General features: G+C 38.6%; 1 protein-coding gene and 4 non-coding genes across 5 annotated transcripts; 3 read left to right on the top strand and 2 right to left on the bottom strand.

Annotated features, from left to right (window-relative positions):
• Positions 1 to 13,622, top strand: LOC145776279 (uncharacterized). Its single transcript, XM_082587681.1, has 10 exons — positions 1 to 203; positions 888 to 1,074; positions 1,707 to 1,838; positions 2,420 to 2,568; positions 7,184 to 7,339; positions 7,653 to 8,097; positions 8,549 to 9,135; positions 9,441 to 9,573; positions 10,434 to 10,625; positions 11,526 to 13,622. Exons 1-10 carry the CDS (start codon positions 1 to 3, stop codon positions 11,925 to 11,927), a joined length of 2,586 nt encoding a protein of 861 aa, XP_082443807.1. The 3' UTR covers positions 11,928 to 13,622.
• On the top strand, positions 4,400 to 4,488 carry Trnai-uau (transfer RNA isoleucine (anticodon UAU)). Its single transcript is given in 2 exon segments — positions 4,400 to 4,437; positions 4,453 to 4,488. It is a non-coding gene; the product is annotated as a tRNA-Ile (tRNA).
• On the bottom strand, positions 4,559 to 4,652 carry Trnai-uau (transfer RNA isoleucine (anticodon UAU)). The gene is given in 2 exon segments: positions 4,559 to 4,594; positions 4,610 to 4,652. It is a non-coding gene; the product is annotated as a tRNA-Ile (tRNA).
• Positions 9,879 to 9,967, top strand: Trnai-uau (transfer RNA isoleucine (anticodon UAU)). Its single transcript is given in 2 exon segments — positions 9,879 to 9,916; positions 9,932 to 9,967. It is a non-coding gene; the product is annotated as a tRNA-Ile (tRNA).
• Positions 10,195 to 10,283, bottom strand: Trnai-uau (transfer RNA isoleucine (anticodon UAU)). The gene is given in 2 exon segments: positions 10,195 to 10,230; positions 10,246 to 10,283. It is a non-coding gene; the product is annotated as a tRNA-Ile (tRNA).
• Positions 13,623 to 15,188: the final 1,566 nt, after the last annotated feature.

The raw sequence follows: 15,188 nt of genomic DNA, 5'->3' as shown, positions 1-15,188 counted from the left end.
ATGAAGCATCCGAAGCATCACGCAATTCTCGGGCAACCTGCTTCCGCATATCTTCCTGTTGGAAAGAACAAGATGCTCGCTAGTGCTCTCTTGCGGATGAGTGAAAAAGCAGCAAACCAAGAAATAAGCAGAAAGGAAGATGTCGTCTATTGTGACAAAGAGGAACCCTTCGATGGATGGGCAAACGTCGTTCCTAACCCAAGGTTTGCTTGCAAGTAATAATTAAGTTTTGTTTCCTCACAAATAGAAAATTGTGACAAGTGTTGGGTACTGCCAGCTCACTATTCAGGCCCACTAGACCCAACCTACAACGGCCTGCCATCTTGGTTCTTATCACAGTCTGCAAACGATGTAATTCAAACTTAAAAATTATCTGACAATCCGTGACCTGATTACGGCACATTGTAAACTGCGATAATGATAAATAATATTTAGGCTATCCAGGCTTACATCTGGTGATTGAAGATTTAGATTAAGTGGACGGGAAGGCAAGGAAGCCAATCTTCGTGTCTACCTTCAGGCATGCCTTAAAGTGTCCTGCCAAAGACACAGTCGCATGCTCTTGAGCGGTGTCGAACCGGCGCCCTTTCGATTGCCGTTCCAGCGCTCTCACCACTCGGCTATGCAGCCGACTACTATTTATATATTATCACTATCTACGCGTGTTTCTTCTTCATTCAAAATATATGTCTCAACTAACTTTGTAGTTGCAACCTTAAAACTTCACCATTTTGTCCAAATTTGTCATGAACTGAAAATTTGGCAAAAGGCTAGTACAGTAGTTAAAAATGAACATAGCTTACAACCAGTCAAAGACTCTGACGTTTCAATAAATATACTGTATAGCCTAACTGGATTCTTCATCTTTTCGTGCTTTTTTCATATAGATTTTCAGAAGGTCCTCGACCAAAAAAAGTAGGTCCAAAAAAGAAGAAGGTTAAAAGGAAAGATAGAAATGATGTTGAGAAACCTGGTCGGAAGACACTCTCTTTGAGGGATCAAGAGATGAATCAGCAAGAAATTGAGCAGAGTCATACTTACGCCACTCTTCGAGACATGTATGACAATTATAAGGTGAGTCCTCCAGACATCGCAATGAACAATGAGCACTTCGCTTTAAACATCAACGACCAGATCAGGGGAGAGTGGTTTGATTCTAGGCGTGTGCGGTTGTGCATTGTTGGCTACTTTGTTTAATCTGCACATGATGTGGGAATAGTTTATATACATTGCCACCCTGGTTTTCGGGGCTTCAGTATTTTAAATACCGTATAAGAACAATTGCGTTTTATGACAATAATGTGTTTTTATATAGCGTTGTGGCCAGACAGCAAAATCCGTCGTTTTTACAATGATTCCACGCAATGTGAAAATGCGGAATTTTGCTGTCTGGGTAGCTATAACAGATATGCGTTGCTTCAGCTCTAAACAATGCGTTGTTAGTGCATACCTCTGAATCCATTCCTTAGCTGAGTGCCAATCAAGAATATTCACTTCCACTTTCGGTAAGTTTTTGATGGAGATCGGGTATGATAGGGAGTCGAACCCATGCCTGCATGCTCTGAGGCAAACAGTCTAACTCCTAAGCCACCATGTGTCTTTAAGAGCTTTCAGGTTTTTTCATGATATAGGCCTACTGGAAGTATCTTCTTGTATCGGCTGCCCATTAAATTGCTTGGATGTTTTAGAGCAAGTTTATTTTCTAGAAAAACATTCGAGCTGAAAATATGAACAAAAAGCATCAAATCATTGATCCAGAAACATTTCAGTATGTTCCGTGGAACAAAAGAAAAATGGATGAAACCGAAAATGGAAAACTAAAGCTTCCTGCAATAAAGGTTTTTGTTATTTCCTATCTTAATTTTCATTCTACTTGCTTGTATGAACCTCAACCGAATGTTCTAGAAATTTTTGCACTGCTTTGTTCATATGAGTTGCTGGAGAATAGGCCTAATAAATTATCAACCGCTTTTTGCGTCGTTTCCCATTGTCCAGCAATTTGCGGCGAGTGGTTCTTTCTGTTTTCAAAGCTGCGTCAGGGTAGCCTTTAGTTTCGGCAGAAATGTCGAATGCTTTTCACAAACTATTTTTATCAAATTCATTTGACATTTTTTCAGTAGGCTTACAAAACAAAGTAATTGAAATGATTAAGTCAGTTTTTCAGCCAGACCCGAGCCTTTTGGCTCACTATTTTAATAAGAAATTTTAATTTTTGAAAAGAAATTTGTTTTAAAGAGTATTAAGAGAAGAAAAGCTGCATGAAAAAATGCAAGTACGAAGCTTTTGAAGTCAACAGAACACCCCCTCAAGTCATCCACACCAGCGCCTCATGATCTTGAGTTGAACGCGTAACCACTGAACTAACGGGACGGACTATAACGATAACAACCCAGATAGTCTAAAAATCTCTTCATTGCAGATGTTGAATCACCCAGCTCAACCTAACAAACTGTTGGAAGTCTTGGAAAAATACGGAGTTAGAGACAACGAGCACTTGAGTCTCACCAACGCAATTTCCAATGTTCTTAAATCTTCACAAAATACAGAAAAAGAATTGGAACCTCTCAAGTAAGTTGCTCCATCCATCAACTTTTGTTGTGTAGTTCGGTTCTTCGTCTTTTTATTTTATTTTATTTATTTATTTGCATCAGACTCAAGATGGTCCATGTTACAGTCAAAATGTTTACGCGTCTTTATATAAACTGAACTAAAGGTCTATCGTTTTACCAGCCTAGATTAGAAATGTTTCCTGAACCACACTGGCAGACTATTTGAGACCAGCTTGTTCTTACCGTTTATATTTCCTCTAGTTCAATAGTTCGCATAAGGCGCTATATTCAGAACTTGTAATGGTATTTTCCTCATTGCAAATTTGCTTTAGCACTTCTGCTAGATCAAGGTCAATGTACATTTGTGCTCTGGAAAGGCCTACTAGCTCTACGGTAGCTGCATAGACCTAGCTAGTAGACCTAGAATCTATAAAAAGCAGAATTTTATGGAATGCTCATAATGTGATGTTTAACGCGCTTTATCTGATATGATGTTTATATGGTTACGTCACATGTTACGTCATAATCCGATTCAACTTCACAGCATCACTCATCATCTTTTGCACACCCTTTATATTATGATGGTCGCCAGACCAGTGTTTTTTTAAGGTGTTTGGGGGACCGAAACGGTCCCCCAAATTTCTCCAGCGGTTTCCCAAAATTTGGACTTGCAACTACAGTAGAAAAGTAATGGTTGTTTCTCGCTATGTCTTGTCGATAATACGAATATGGCCTACAATCAAAATAGTTTACGTCCAGATAAAAGAATAAGTGGAGGTACAGCTAACAGCTGAATCAAAGAGTTATCACAAAAGAAGTGCATCTTCGATACTCGTCAATGTTTATTTCTGATTTATGGCGCATAATGATCAGTTTATACGTGTGGAAACATAACCAGCAGAAGCCAACAAGCACACTTTGTGTGATTGTGCAGCAAACTTGTTTGGCGGCCGTGTTGGGCAGGCTGTTTGGTCGCTGTCACAATCATTTAAGCTGTGCCTTGTCGAATAATTCATTTTATGTTGCGTTGATTGTATGTAGTTATGGCTATTTTTTGGTATTTAAATGAAACACTTGCGGTCTCTTAAAACTACATAGCGGTCACCTAAACCAAACCTTAAAAAAAAAACTGCGCCAGACTATGAAAATCTCTGAAAAAGGGAGCTGGAGATAAAAAGGTTAAGAACTGTTTTAATTTGTCCCGATAATCCAATTAAAAAACTTCCGGGTTTCATTCAAAAACTCGTAAACTCATCAGTCACCTCATAGCATGATGGTTCAATTCTTAATTAGTTCAGTTTGGTTTTTTACATGTGACTATCACAACGAAAACAATACATGCCAAATATAGCAGAGCCCAGACAAAAAAAATCTGTCACTTTTACATTGATTCAAGGTCTACAGACGTTAAATTATTGTAAAATTATGGATTTTGTTGATCGAGAGGTCGAGTAAAACGTAGAAGCGACAAAACGCGAACGGCATTGGTGAGTGGAAATTGAGGAACCGCCAACTGAGAGCGGAAATTCTGTCAGCATCCGCGACAGCAATAACGTGGGCAAGGGGTGCTTGGCAAGGGGTCGTTTTAAACCCGGGCCCAAGATGATTCTAAAGACCAAAAGTCTTTCCAAGAACCCAGAAACAAAAAAACACAACAAATTCTCACTATTTTTTATACTGGTTTTGTTCTGAAAGGGGCGAGATGCCATTGGTCTAAATCATCTTCTCAAAGATCCTAGGTGAAAAAAATCTAAATCTGTAAGTCAAAGTCTCCACCGATGGCCTTGTGCGTAATTTTCGGAATAAAACAACATAAAAAGAAAAACATTGAAATTGAGTGAAGACGTGTAGCTCCAGTGGCGCAATCGGTTAGCGCGCCGTACTTATAAACAGTATCGGAGTAATGCGGAGGTTGTGAGTTCGAGCCTCACCTGGAGCAGTGTTTTGCAACAGAAAATAAATTTTTAACAAAACATCAAAGAACTATCAAAAAATTTAGCAAATAACACTGCTCTAGGTGAGTTTCGAACTCACAACCTCCGCATTACTCCGATACTGTTTATAAGTACGGCGCGCTACGCTAACCGATTGCGCCACTGGAGCTGGCGGAAAACATCAAAATCAAACCAATTTAATTTAAACATTTCAAAAACATTTTTGGTCTTGTAACAACAATTTGCGTTTAATAAATCCACGTCCTTGAACTATTTTAAACTTAATGAATATTCGATCGCCATCTCCGCCTGAAACAGACTGCGCATCAACATGGATCATCTGTCTCCACGAATCCCGGTCACGGTTTTGAGCTAACTCGCCCAGTGTTGCCAAATGGAATTCGGACCATGCTCGGATGTTGTCTTGCCATCGTCTTGGTTGTCTGCTTCTTTTTCTCTTTTCATTGACTTTTTTTCCATGCAGATTTTGCTGACGCCGTATTTTGATCTTTTAGTAATGGCTGATCAGTGTTAGAACGTTTGATGTTGTGGTTGGTTGCTGTAATTGGGTGGAGCTTCGTTATAGTCAATAGGTCTTCTATTTTGATATGGTCAAGTATAGCGTTTTGTTGGTCATGCTTCATTGCTTCTAATGATGTGATTTAGGAAAGCGACGAGTTTTTGCATTGTTGATGATGTCCAATTTACGCTTTCTAAACAATATAGCCTTGCACGAATGGAAAAATGTAAGTGCTAAAAGTTTTGATTTTAGTTTGATTTTGATAGTGGCATCATGAGAAGCATGACCACCATGACAACATAAGCTTTTGAATGTCTTACTAGTGGATTTATTAAGCGAAACTATTAGAATTTACATAAATGATGTAACTAAACAACTAAATTTAAATGATTGATCCAACCGACGCTACTTAGGGGATCAGTTTAGTCGGCAGCAGTGGCCGCGTGGTTAGCGCGTTGGGGTCGCAGTCGAGAGCCTGCATGTTCGACTCCAGCCACCCGCACTTACTGTTGTTTCTCTGGGCAAGAAACTTTACGATAATTGCCTCTACCCAGTGATCGATTTCGAGTAATGGGTAGTACCAAATTTAAGTCATAAAATAAGTAGAGTAGACAACAGGAAACAGACATTGCCGTCGGCTGCAGCGTGGGTCAGGTGTACGTCGGAAGGCGTACACCGATGCATAGCGCTCAAGTCCGCTTTCCCGCAATGCAGGATTAAGATATGAAAAACAAACAAACAAAGTTTGGTTTGTTTTTATTTCTGACCATCAAAGTAAACTATTACATGGCAACATGGCAGAGGTTAAGAAAAAAGTCGAGGCGATAAAATGCGAACGCTATAAAAAAGTGTTTCAGACGAAATAAGTTGAAATAAGATAAAAACAATCACTTGGTGCCATGGGAACATTTAATTTATTCTTATTCAGCGATAAGCCTATATGGCTTTAAATAACTTGTGGCCACAGCAGATTTTGCAAGATATTTCTCATGGTTTTATATCACAGGAATACCAGCGATGTGCATTTTGGTTGATTATCTTGGTTTGTCGAGTTGTGATAAACTTCAAAAGTGTTTTCAAAATGTTTTTAAAATTAGTTTAAACGTAAAATAAACACCAAAATGTAAAGTAGGCTACACATAATCGATTTCAACCAAGCAAACACCAACTGTGAGTGTTACCTGATGGTTGCACTTGAAACGTCATAATTGCCTGTGAAACTACGTCATAGAACAAGGAGTGGTTATCGATCACTATGGAAAGGGAAATGTGTGAAAGAAATGTTATATGGATGTTTGTGGTCGCATTGCCGGCAGTTTAATGATGTTGTTGTTAGAAACTAATATACAGTGAATGTCATTGTCGAATAACTTTGATCTATTCAAAGGGATATTCAATGAAATTTATAGGGAGGCAAGATGCATGACAGGTTTGGCTGTTCAAACGTCTGTGCAAATTAGCTAATAGTTCATGGTTTGAATGACATTTGTCATCATTGTCATGACAGAGAGATCCAGAAAGTAATTTTAGACCCGACCCGCAATGATTTTATGGACCCGAAACCTTTTTAGCGATTTGGAAACTAGAAGAAAACAGGGTCTTTGGAGTCATGTTGCGATATATACTCATGCACATTGCACATAGAAGTGTGTTCAATAAGGGACCTGAGTCTGCCATTAGTATCGCGCTCAAATTTCCCTCTCAACGACCTTGTTTGTCACTAATGGTTTAATGGTCAAAATATGCAGCTTTAAATATGGTCAGTGATCATTAATTAGAAACTGGGTTATTTTATTCTCCATATTGGGATGCCGTTGTTTGTAAAGCAACCAACATACGTTAAAACACAACTTAATCATTTTATAATATTGTGAACCACGAACAGAAATTGCAAGTTTTTGATGTATACCAGGATACGTTATGCTGATTCAACGAGCGAGTATCGCAGTTGAAATTGTTCTACTAAATATTAGACCATTGCTTAGATCAGTTCTTCAACAGGAGCTCCGCGAAACATGTAATAGGGTTCCGTGTGTTTAAAGGGTTCCATGAGTTTTTTTAGGGAAATTGATTGCAATTTTGCTTGCAGCCTACTGGTGATGTTGCTCACTTTGTGCAATTTTTGCGTTTGTTTGTGATAAAAAGCGATGCGCAATATCTCTCAAATAAACGGTGTTCAGATACAAATGGAACTTTGAGAAACAAAATCAAATCCCATCTGACCAGCAGAGGAAGCCGCGCAAACGAAGAGATCTTCATGTACACTTGCCCTCCGTTACGTCACATAGCAATGCAAATGACAATGTGCAACCAAGCATGAAGGAAAAAGTAGTGAGGTGCAAAACATGATAATGTTTTTGAGGTTAAGTATAAATGTGCTCCAATAATATTAGTTCTAATGGCTTCAACTTTCAGTTTTGGCGTTTGTCTTCAAAATTTACCGCTGAGTAGACTTAGGTGTTGAAATTTTAATCTGAAGTAATCAAGAAAATGAAGTATCTTCTGACAGGTGTCAAACCCACAACAATGCTTGATACGAACGACTCGGTTACACGTCTTGAAATGCAAAGGAATTTATTTTCACACGAGTCAGTTCAATCATATGTAGCTATTCCGTTCATATCATTTTAAACATCATTGATTGCGCAGATTCGTCAATGGAACTGTCTACAAGAAACAGAACACCAACGACAGATCACAAAACGATGCATGCTACATCAACATCAAAGCAGACCGCACCAACCCTGAAGCAGGAATGGTGAAGCTAGAAAGAAAGAAGAATCTTAGTAACCAAAATGGTCGTCCTGCCGACCACTGGGTGGCGCGAGTCATTATTAAAGACCCGGATGCAACCGGTTCAAACCAGTCAAAGCAGTCCAAAGGATTTAAAACAACCTCATCTGTGATAATTGTTCCGGACGCAAGATGGAAAAGAAAGCTTGGAGTCATAGAAGCGGAAAGAGAAAGAATTCAAAAAGAAATGGAAAGAATACAATACCAGCAACAGCAAGAGTTGAAGCTCAATCAACTCCGAAAGAGGTTGCTTCAAAACAACAATGACGTGGAAGGAAGAGCTACTTACGGCAAAAAACAAGTTGGTATTGCTTTGTAATTAAAATGTAGACTTGCCAATTGCTTTGGCAGTGCAAAGTTCATATTACAAAAAATTGTCTTCTGCTGATATTGTAGCATAGCTTAGAAATCAAATTACGAGACGTTGTTTCTTGTATGCTTCTGTTTTTACTTTGGCATTGATCAGATGAACATTGCAACTACTGCTAGAAAAATAATAATTCTGATGAACACTTAACTTTTCAGTATTGAAATGATTCTAAACCAATGTGGTCTCACAGAAGACTATAAATCATATTTATGACCTTTGTGGATAATGAGAAGGCATTTGATTCCATTAAGTACTCTTCAGTTTTTAATACAAGTCCAATTCATGGTATATGAGATAAAATAGTGAACATTATCAAAAATACAAACGCAAATGACGCTGAATCACGTAGTTTTCTTTAAATTTTGTTTTTATTGCACAACAGATGAGATCACGTCGAATACCTCCAGTGCCTTCTGTGGTTGAAACTACTAAAGTATTGTTGAAGTACAACGTGGAGACATCTAAGAGAAAGAAATTTGTTAAAGAGATCAGTGAAGACGGGATGACGACTCCTTATCTTCCAGGAATAAAAATTCCGCCCATAAAACCTGTCTCTGAAAAAATAAGCTTAGACACTGCTCCGAGTCCGAAACTACCGCCTTCAAAAGTCCCAGTTTATCGTGTTTCCTCTCCTGAGAGCAAATCATCCGCTTCTGAAACCGAATCGGAAGGCAATGAGCAAAACAAGCGCAGTCGACTGTTTTTAAATGCTGGAGCTGCACAGAAGAAAAAGAATAAGAACAAGAGAAAAAAGACTTTGAAAAGCGACAAGTTGAAATTGCCCATCCAAACCATCAAAGAAAAATCGGACAATGACGAAATAGCAAGTGCTACGCAATCGTTCGTAAACAATCATCATCAGCAAGGAATTGGTGACGCCAACATTTCTGATGACGTCAGCGAAAATAATGATCTGACGTCATTGCCGAAAGTGGTTGGAGAAAGTGCCACTTTTCATAACACATTAAAGTAAAAGGATTAATATTAATTTTAACAAGTTTTTTATTTGTATATGTTATCTTTTGTTGCTTTTCTTTAATGAAGAAAAGGTTCCAAAATTCAGTGCAGTGGGGGATCTAGAAAAGCCAGGTCAAGGTAGCTTCGTCCAGTGATGTTGCACCATGCAGATAATTTGCTACCTCATAGATTACATGGTTAGGAGTAGCCTGCTTTCTGGCATTAAAGATTTCCGATTATATTTTTTATTACGATATGCGATTTGACTCGAACAATTCTTTGACACTGTCATATTTTAAATTGTATTTCCTCCTTAGCAGTGGCAGTCCCAGTTTATTTCAATCCACTATCTCCCCTATATCTCCTCCTGTTCCGTTGATGGAGAAGAGGACAGATGACCTCGCCAAAAAAACGCCTTCGAAGAAAACTGCAACGTATCTCAGATACAAGGTTGGTGGTCACGTGATAGAAAAATATCTTCCAAAATCTGCAATGACAACAACGTAAAGTGTAGGCCCATCACTAAATAAGCATCTTGAAATGCTGATGTTGAAGCATTTTTTGGGCGAAATCGTTTATTTAACTTTTAATGCGATGGATTTTTTAATAAATCCTATGGTCAGAAATTCATCAGTTTGTTAAATCTCAAATAGCTCAACTACAACAAGGATTTATTGAACTGAACTTCTTGTTACAAAAAGAAAAAAATTTAAAATGCTTGAATAAAATTTGATGGATTTTTGTGTTTTCCACTTGCTCCAGTGGCGCAATCGGTTAGCGCGCCGTACTTATAAACAGTACCGGAGTAATGCGGAGGTTGTGAGTTCGAGCCTCACCTGGAGCAGCTTTTTATTTTTCGTATAGTCTTGTTTAAGCTCAGTGTTAGATTCAGTATAATCGTTGTCGTGCAACTATCTTCAACGTGAACACGTTGTATTTACGTCTGGCTCCTCCATATGGGCTGTGACGCATGTCAGTTGCCTCTGCTCCAACTCTATAACCTTAGTTTACATCACAGGAGTACAAGAAAGGAAAATTTATTTCCTATGTCAGACAATAAGTTAAAAATACTGCTCCAGGTGAGGCTCGAACTCACAGCCTCCGCATTACTCCGATACTATTTATAAGTACGGCGCGCTAACCGATTGCGCCACTGGAGCTGGTGATTTCATAATGGCAAAGAAAAAATCCACCTTCCATTCATAGCTGGTCTGAGTGCCGCAGTGCGAAAAGTTGATGAAGCAATAAGATATTTGATGTTAAATAGATTGCATTATGCAATGATGACGCAATAATGTGGTGTGTGCAAGGTTGTTGAACATCCGGGAACCCAAGTCACATCTCAAACCGAGAAAAAGCGTCTTCATCTTCCCCACTCGAAGAATCGAGGTCAAGAGAAACTTCAGAACTTGATAGGCCAAGAGAAGGAGATGCTTTCCTCTGTAATCGACCACATCAGTGCCAACTGGAAGAGAGGAAATCCAATTCATACAACACCATCGGTAATGCTCTAGGAGACTGGTAACAATCTATCAAAATTGTGTCCTGAAGCTTTCTCAGGATAAAGCTTTTTTCTTGAACATTGATAACCAACCTGTCGACTGGCCAACATCCTGATCATTGGCAACCATCCTGACCATTGGTAACCAATCTGACCATTGGTAACCAAACTGACCATTGGCAACCAACGTGACCATTGGCAAACATCCTGACCATTGGCAACCATCCTGACCATTAGTAACCAAACTCACCATTGATAACCAACGTGACCATTGGTAACCAACTTGACCATTGGTAACCAACGTGACCATTGGCAAACATCCTGACCATTGGCAACCATTCTGATCATTGGTAACCAACTTGACCATTGGTAACCAACTTGACCATTGGTAACCAACGTGACCATTGGTAACCAACTTGACCATTGGCAATCAAACTGAAAAATTCCTTTTAGAAAAAACTTTTAAAGAAGCTGTTTGTCCGAGAATAAAAGTTCAATCAAACCTTTCCAACGAATTATAGGCGGACCATCTGTGGCTGGTAGCCGACTTTGACTCAGTTATATGGTCCTTAATCGGTAATTAACGGCCATGGGCCGAATGACTGTTATGGGCCAATACAACACATTGTTTCGAGGGTTTGATTTTTCCATGGCATTGTCGAAGTGAATAAATTGGTTCGATTTGAAGGATCACGATTTTTTCAATCCAATAACCTGATGTAGCAGGTGACTCAGTAACTATGGCCCATACTTCCAAGGCCTTGTAAGCTATTTCTTACAAACTTTACATTTCTTGTAGAACCTTCTTTATAAATTTAAGTTGCGAAAAGTGCGTAATTGAATTCCTTCTTCTAGCGAGCTTAAAAAACTCAACCGCCCACTGATTGCAATCTGCTTGCAGAATTCTCGCACCCTCGCAAATGGACAACCTGGGCACGTGACGAACAAACATCCAGTGATTCCCCCAATACTGGAAACATCCGGGTCATCCACTAAAGCGAACAACGAGCAACTCGATGCTTCATCAAGACGAAACAAGTTCACTGACGTCACTAGCCAAGATGGCGTTGCGGTGACGTCACAAAATAAAATTGTCAAAAAAGGGCGTGTGACACTTCAGAAACAAAATCGTGAAAAATCAATAACCAAAACTCTTGATGAGGAATTGAAGAGTGACGTAATAATGCAGCAACGCGAAACGTCACAATTGCTTGAACACTCTTTTGCGGCTTCGATATCCCGAGTGAAGCCTCCTCGTCGTATTGTCAACATCGCTCCCCCGAGCATCATGCAGAAGGCTTGAGTGGTTCGAGAAAATATAGAACCTAACGGTTTCAAATGCTGAACCATTAAGTGAAGCATCCACCACTTCGGTGGTCGAGTTGTTATCGCCTTCGGCTCTGGTAGATCTGAGAACGATTCCAGGTCGTGTCATACCGAAGACTTTAAAAACGGTACCGATTCTGTTCTTTTTTGCATAACGCAGTGAGGATCAGTCGGGTAATGATGTGATGACATAGTAAACCTACAGTAATATAAAATTAAAAATTAGTCATGCCACTAAAAACTTTTACTGTTGTAGAGCGACAATAAATAAAACCATAACAATATTATGTTAAGTGAAGCAAATACAGTATCAATTTGTGGATTCAAATACTTCGACAAGTTCTCTCGCAAGCAACACGCTCCATTGGCGTGACACAGATGCAGTGACATATGATTATTGACAATCGACCTGTGGAATCCATGAAATTTCCGACAATTTGGAAGTCATTCCAGTTCCACGATTAAAGTTCCTGAATCTCAGGAATGCTACGATCCTTCCGGCTGGCTCTTGAAGCAGAAATCGTTTTTGCCACGAAATCTTCTACGTACACACAAAAGCTTATTATAAACTATATATAACTTATATATATAGGCTATATAGGCTAATAACTATATTTATAACTCCTTGAAAGAATTTTATACCACAGGCTATCTGATGGTCTGTAGATGTTGAACCAATGTAAGAATGACAAATTTTAATGTCTGAGGCAGCTGATGTAACTTTCTTTTTCACAAAATCTTTTTTTCATTTGTCCGGAATGGCAAGATTGGGAATCGAACCCACGTCATTAAATGATTACTTCCCTTTAACCCTCAAACCGTCAGGCCACGCTGCCAACGGTGAAGCGTTCACTTTATTTTCTAACGTGCATGTAGATCAACTGATTAAAATGTTGCCTTCTGATTGGTTGATAATGCGCATCTGCTGCAGCGATCCGTAGGTTACAAATACGCCATCGTTGTGATGATGAAGCAGCAGCATCATTTCCGACAAAGCATAAACTTTAATTAATGCAAACTTAAAATACCTTGACTAGAGTGGTATTGAGAAACATATGTCTTTGAAACAACTAAGCTTGGTCTGCCATCCTATATGTCATTCTACTTTATGCAGAACATGAGTCAAATTAACAACTTTGATCGTGGTATATAATTTGTTAAATGTTTTAATGAGACATTGATGCAACTATTTCTTGATTTTTTCAATGTGTTGGTCGTTCGAAGTGTATTACAATGTAACTTGTTTCTTTGGTTGTCTCATAATGAACAGGATTTTCGAAGGAATATTCCATTAATGAGGAACCACTTCAGACTCAGTAAACAAGCAAAATACGAAAGCAATTTTAATCGATTTATTGAAAAATAAGCAATAAAACACATACAATTAATACCGATTTAATTGACAAAAAATGCCACAAAGTAGCAAAAAGTACAATTACTTTCTGAAAACGTTGCATGTTCTGAAGAGTATCTCAATAACTTGCGTTTACAACGAAAAATGCTTAATTAGAAATTATGAATTGCCGCCATTTTTGTTTTCTAAATTAAACGTCAACGCAAAGGAATGTTTAATCTAAACACGAAACACAAGAAAGAATTTGAATAAAATGCAATAGCTTGGTAGGAAGGACAATCTTAGGGTTAGACAAAGGGTTCGTAGAATATTCTGATAAGAGTAGACAGAGTGGGAACACAAATCTTACGAGTTAAAAGCAGTTAGAAAGATTGAGGTGGCTTCCACATATCAGTTAGTTGAAGATTTCGATTAAGTGGATGAGATAACAAGGAGCCGATCTTTGCTTTTACCTCAGACATATCTTAACAGTAGGTGCTTTCCCAAAGACATAACTGTGTGCTCTCCCTCAGTGTGGAACCGAAGTCCTCGGGATCGCTGTAGCTCTGACGACACCACTCGGCCACTACAGGACACAAGGGTCTTGATAACAAGAAAAAGTAAATTTACAGAATGGGAAATCAAGAAGACAAATGAGAGAGACTAAAGTGAAGACAAAAAGACTCCATGAGAGAACAGATATGGTCCGATAGGAGAAGAGGTTCCCAGGCATAGAATTCACTAGAGGATAACTACTCTCACCTGGAGTGAAATTTTTAAAGGTTTGCAGTATATTTCGTACTTAGCGTACCTCGCCAGTTTGTCCATTACGTTCATAGAAAGTTTTAATGCCGGAAAATACTTCGCGTTTTGCAAAAGAATAAAATTCAAAAAAACACTTTTTATGATGAACATTCGCAACGCTTTCTTTATTACGTCAACACGAACAAAGAATGAGCAATAATCCAAAGCGCGACTTTTTTGTTCAAATGCAGTCCCGAGAAAAGCTGAACATTTCACTGACCTCTAGTGGTCTCCATGCTTTCATAACTTTTCCGCTGAAAGTCGACATAACAAATCATATGATCAGGGAAAACCCAAGACACTAAGCACAATATATAACCATCTTGAGATCATAGCCGATTAATTGTAACCATGATAATGCGATTGAGAAAAAGTGATGGTTCCCTTTTAAAAGAATAAAAGGCAACGGGGCTTGCAATACATGAATTATCACAGCACCGCTTTACCTACAGTAGTAACCTATTACAAGCATGCTTCATCATTTCACTCAGGGTAGCTTTCAAAATAAAAAAATAGTGAAAAAACTTAAATAGCAATATCCATGCAAGTAAAATCATCCTCAGTTTGTAGCCTGGAGGGTGGAAAAACGTTTGTGAGAAGTCCTGCAGCTCTTGTACGCCGTCACGCGGACTTATTTATCCGATGGATTGATTCCCGAGCCTTCGACTGAAATAAAATTTGGAAAAGTCAGAATTTGTTGACACGCCAATTATAAAAGTTAATAACTTTATTTAGAGTAGACAGACTATTGACCCTTGTGCGTCCCAACCAAATACTCGTGGTTACATTTTTACGACTTTATTTAAACGTTTGTTTCGATAAAAGGAAAACATAGCCCGGTTGAGATTGTGACTTGAGGGAGGTCATTTGTAAAGGAGAGATGTGTCTTTCTCGAAGCAACACTAAAATTGCAATGACAGGTAGAAAAGACGTAGAGATTTTAACTCCTAAATAAATATCGCAGCTCCTTCTATATTCCATTCACTGCTTGTGCCCATTACTCAGAAAGATTCCAGTTCTTTGGTGGAGAAAATTTGAAGACGATCTTGTTTTCAGATATCCAGCTATTTGTTTATATCTTTTTAATTCATTAATTTTTAA

This window comes from Aplidium turbinatum, chromosome 8 (assembly GCF_918807975.1).
Source record: "Aplidium turbinatum chromosome 8, kaAplTurb1.1, whole genome shotgun sequence".
Lineage (NCBI taxonomy): Eukaryota > Metazoa > Chordata > Ascidiacea > Aplousobranchia > Polyclinidae > Aplidium > Aplidium turbinatum.
Note: the sequence above shows the minus strand (reverse complement) of the source record. Positions and strands in the feature narration are given on the sequence as shown.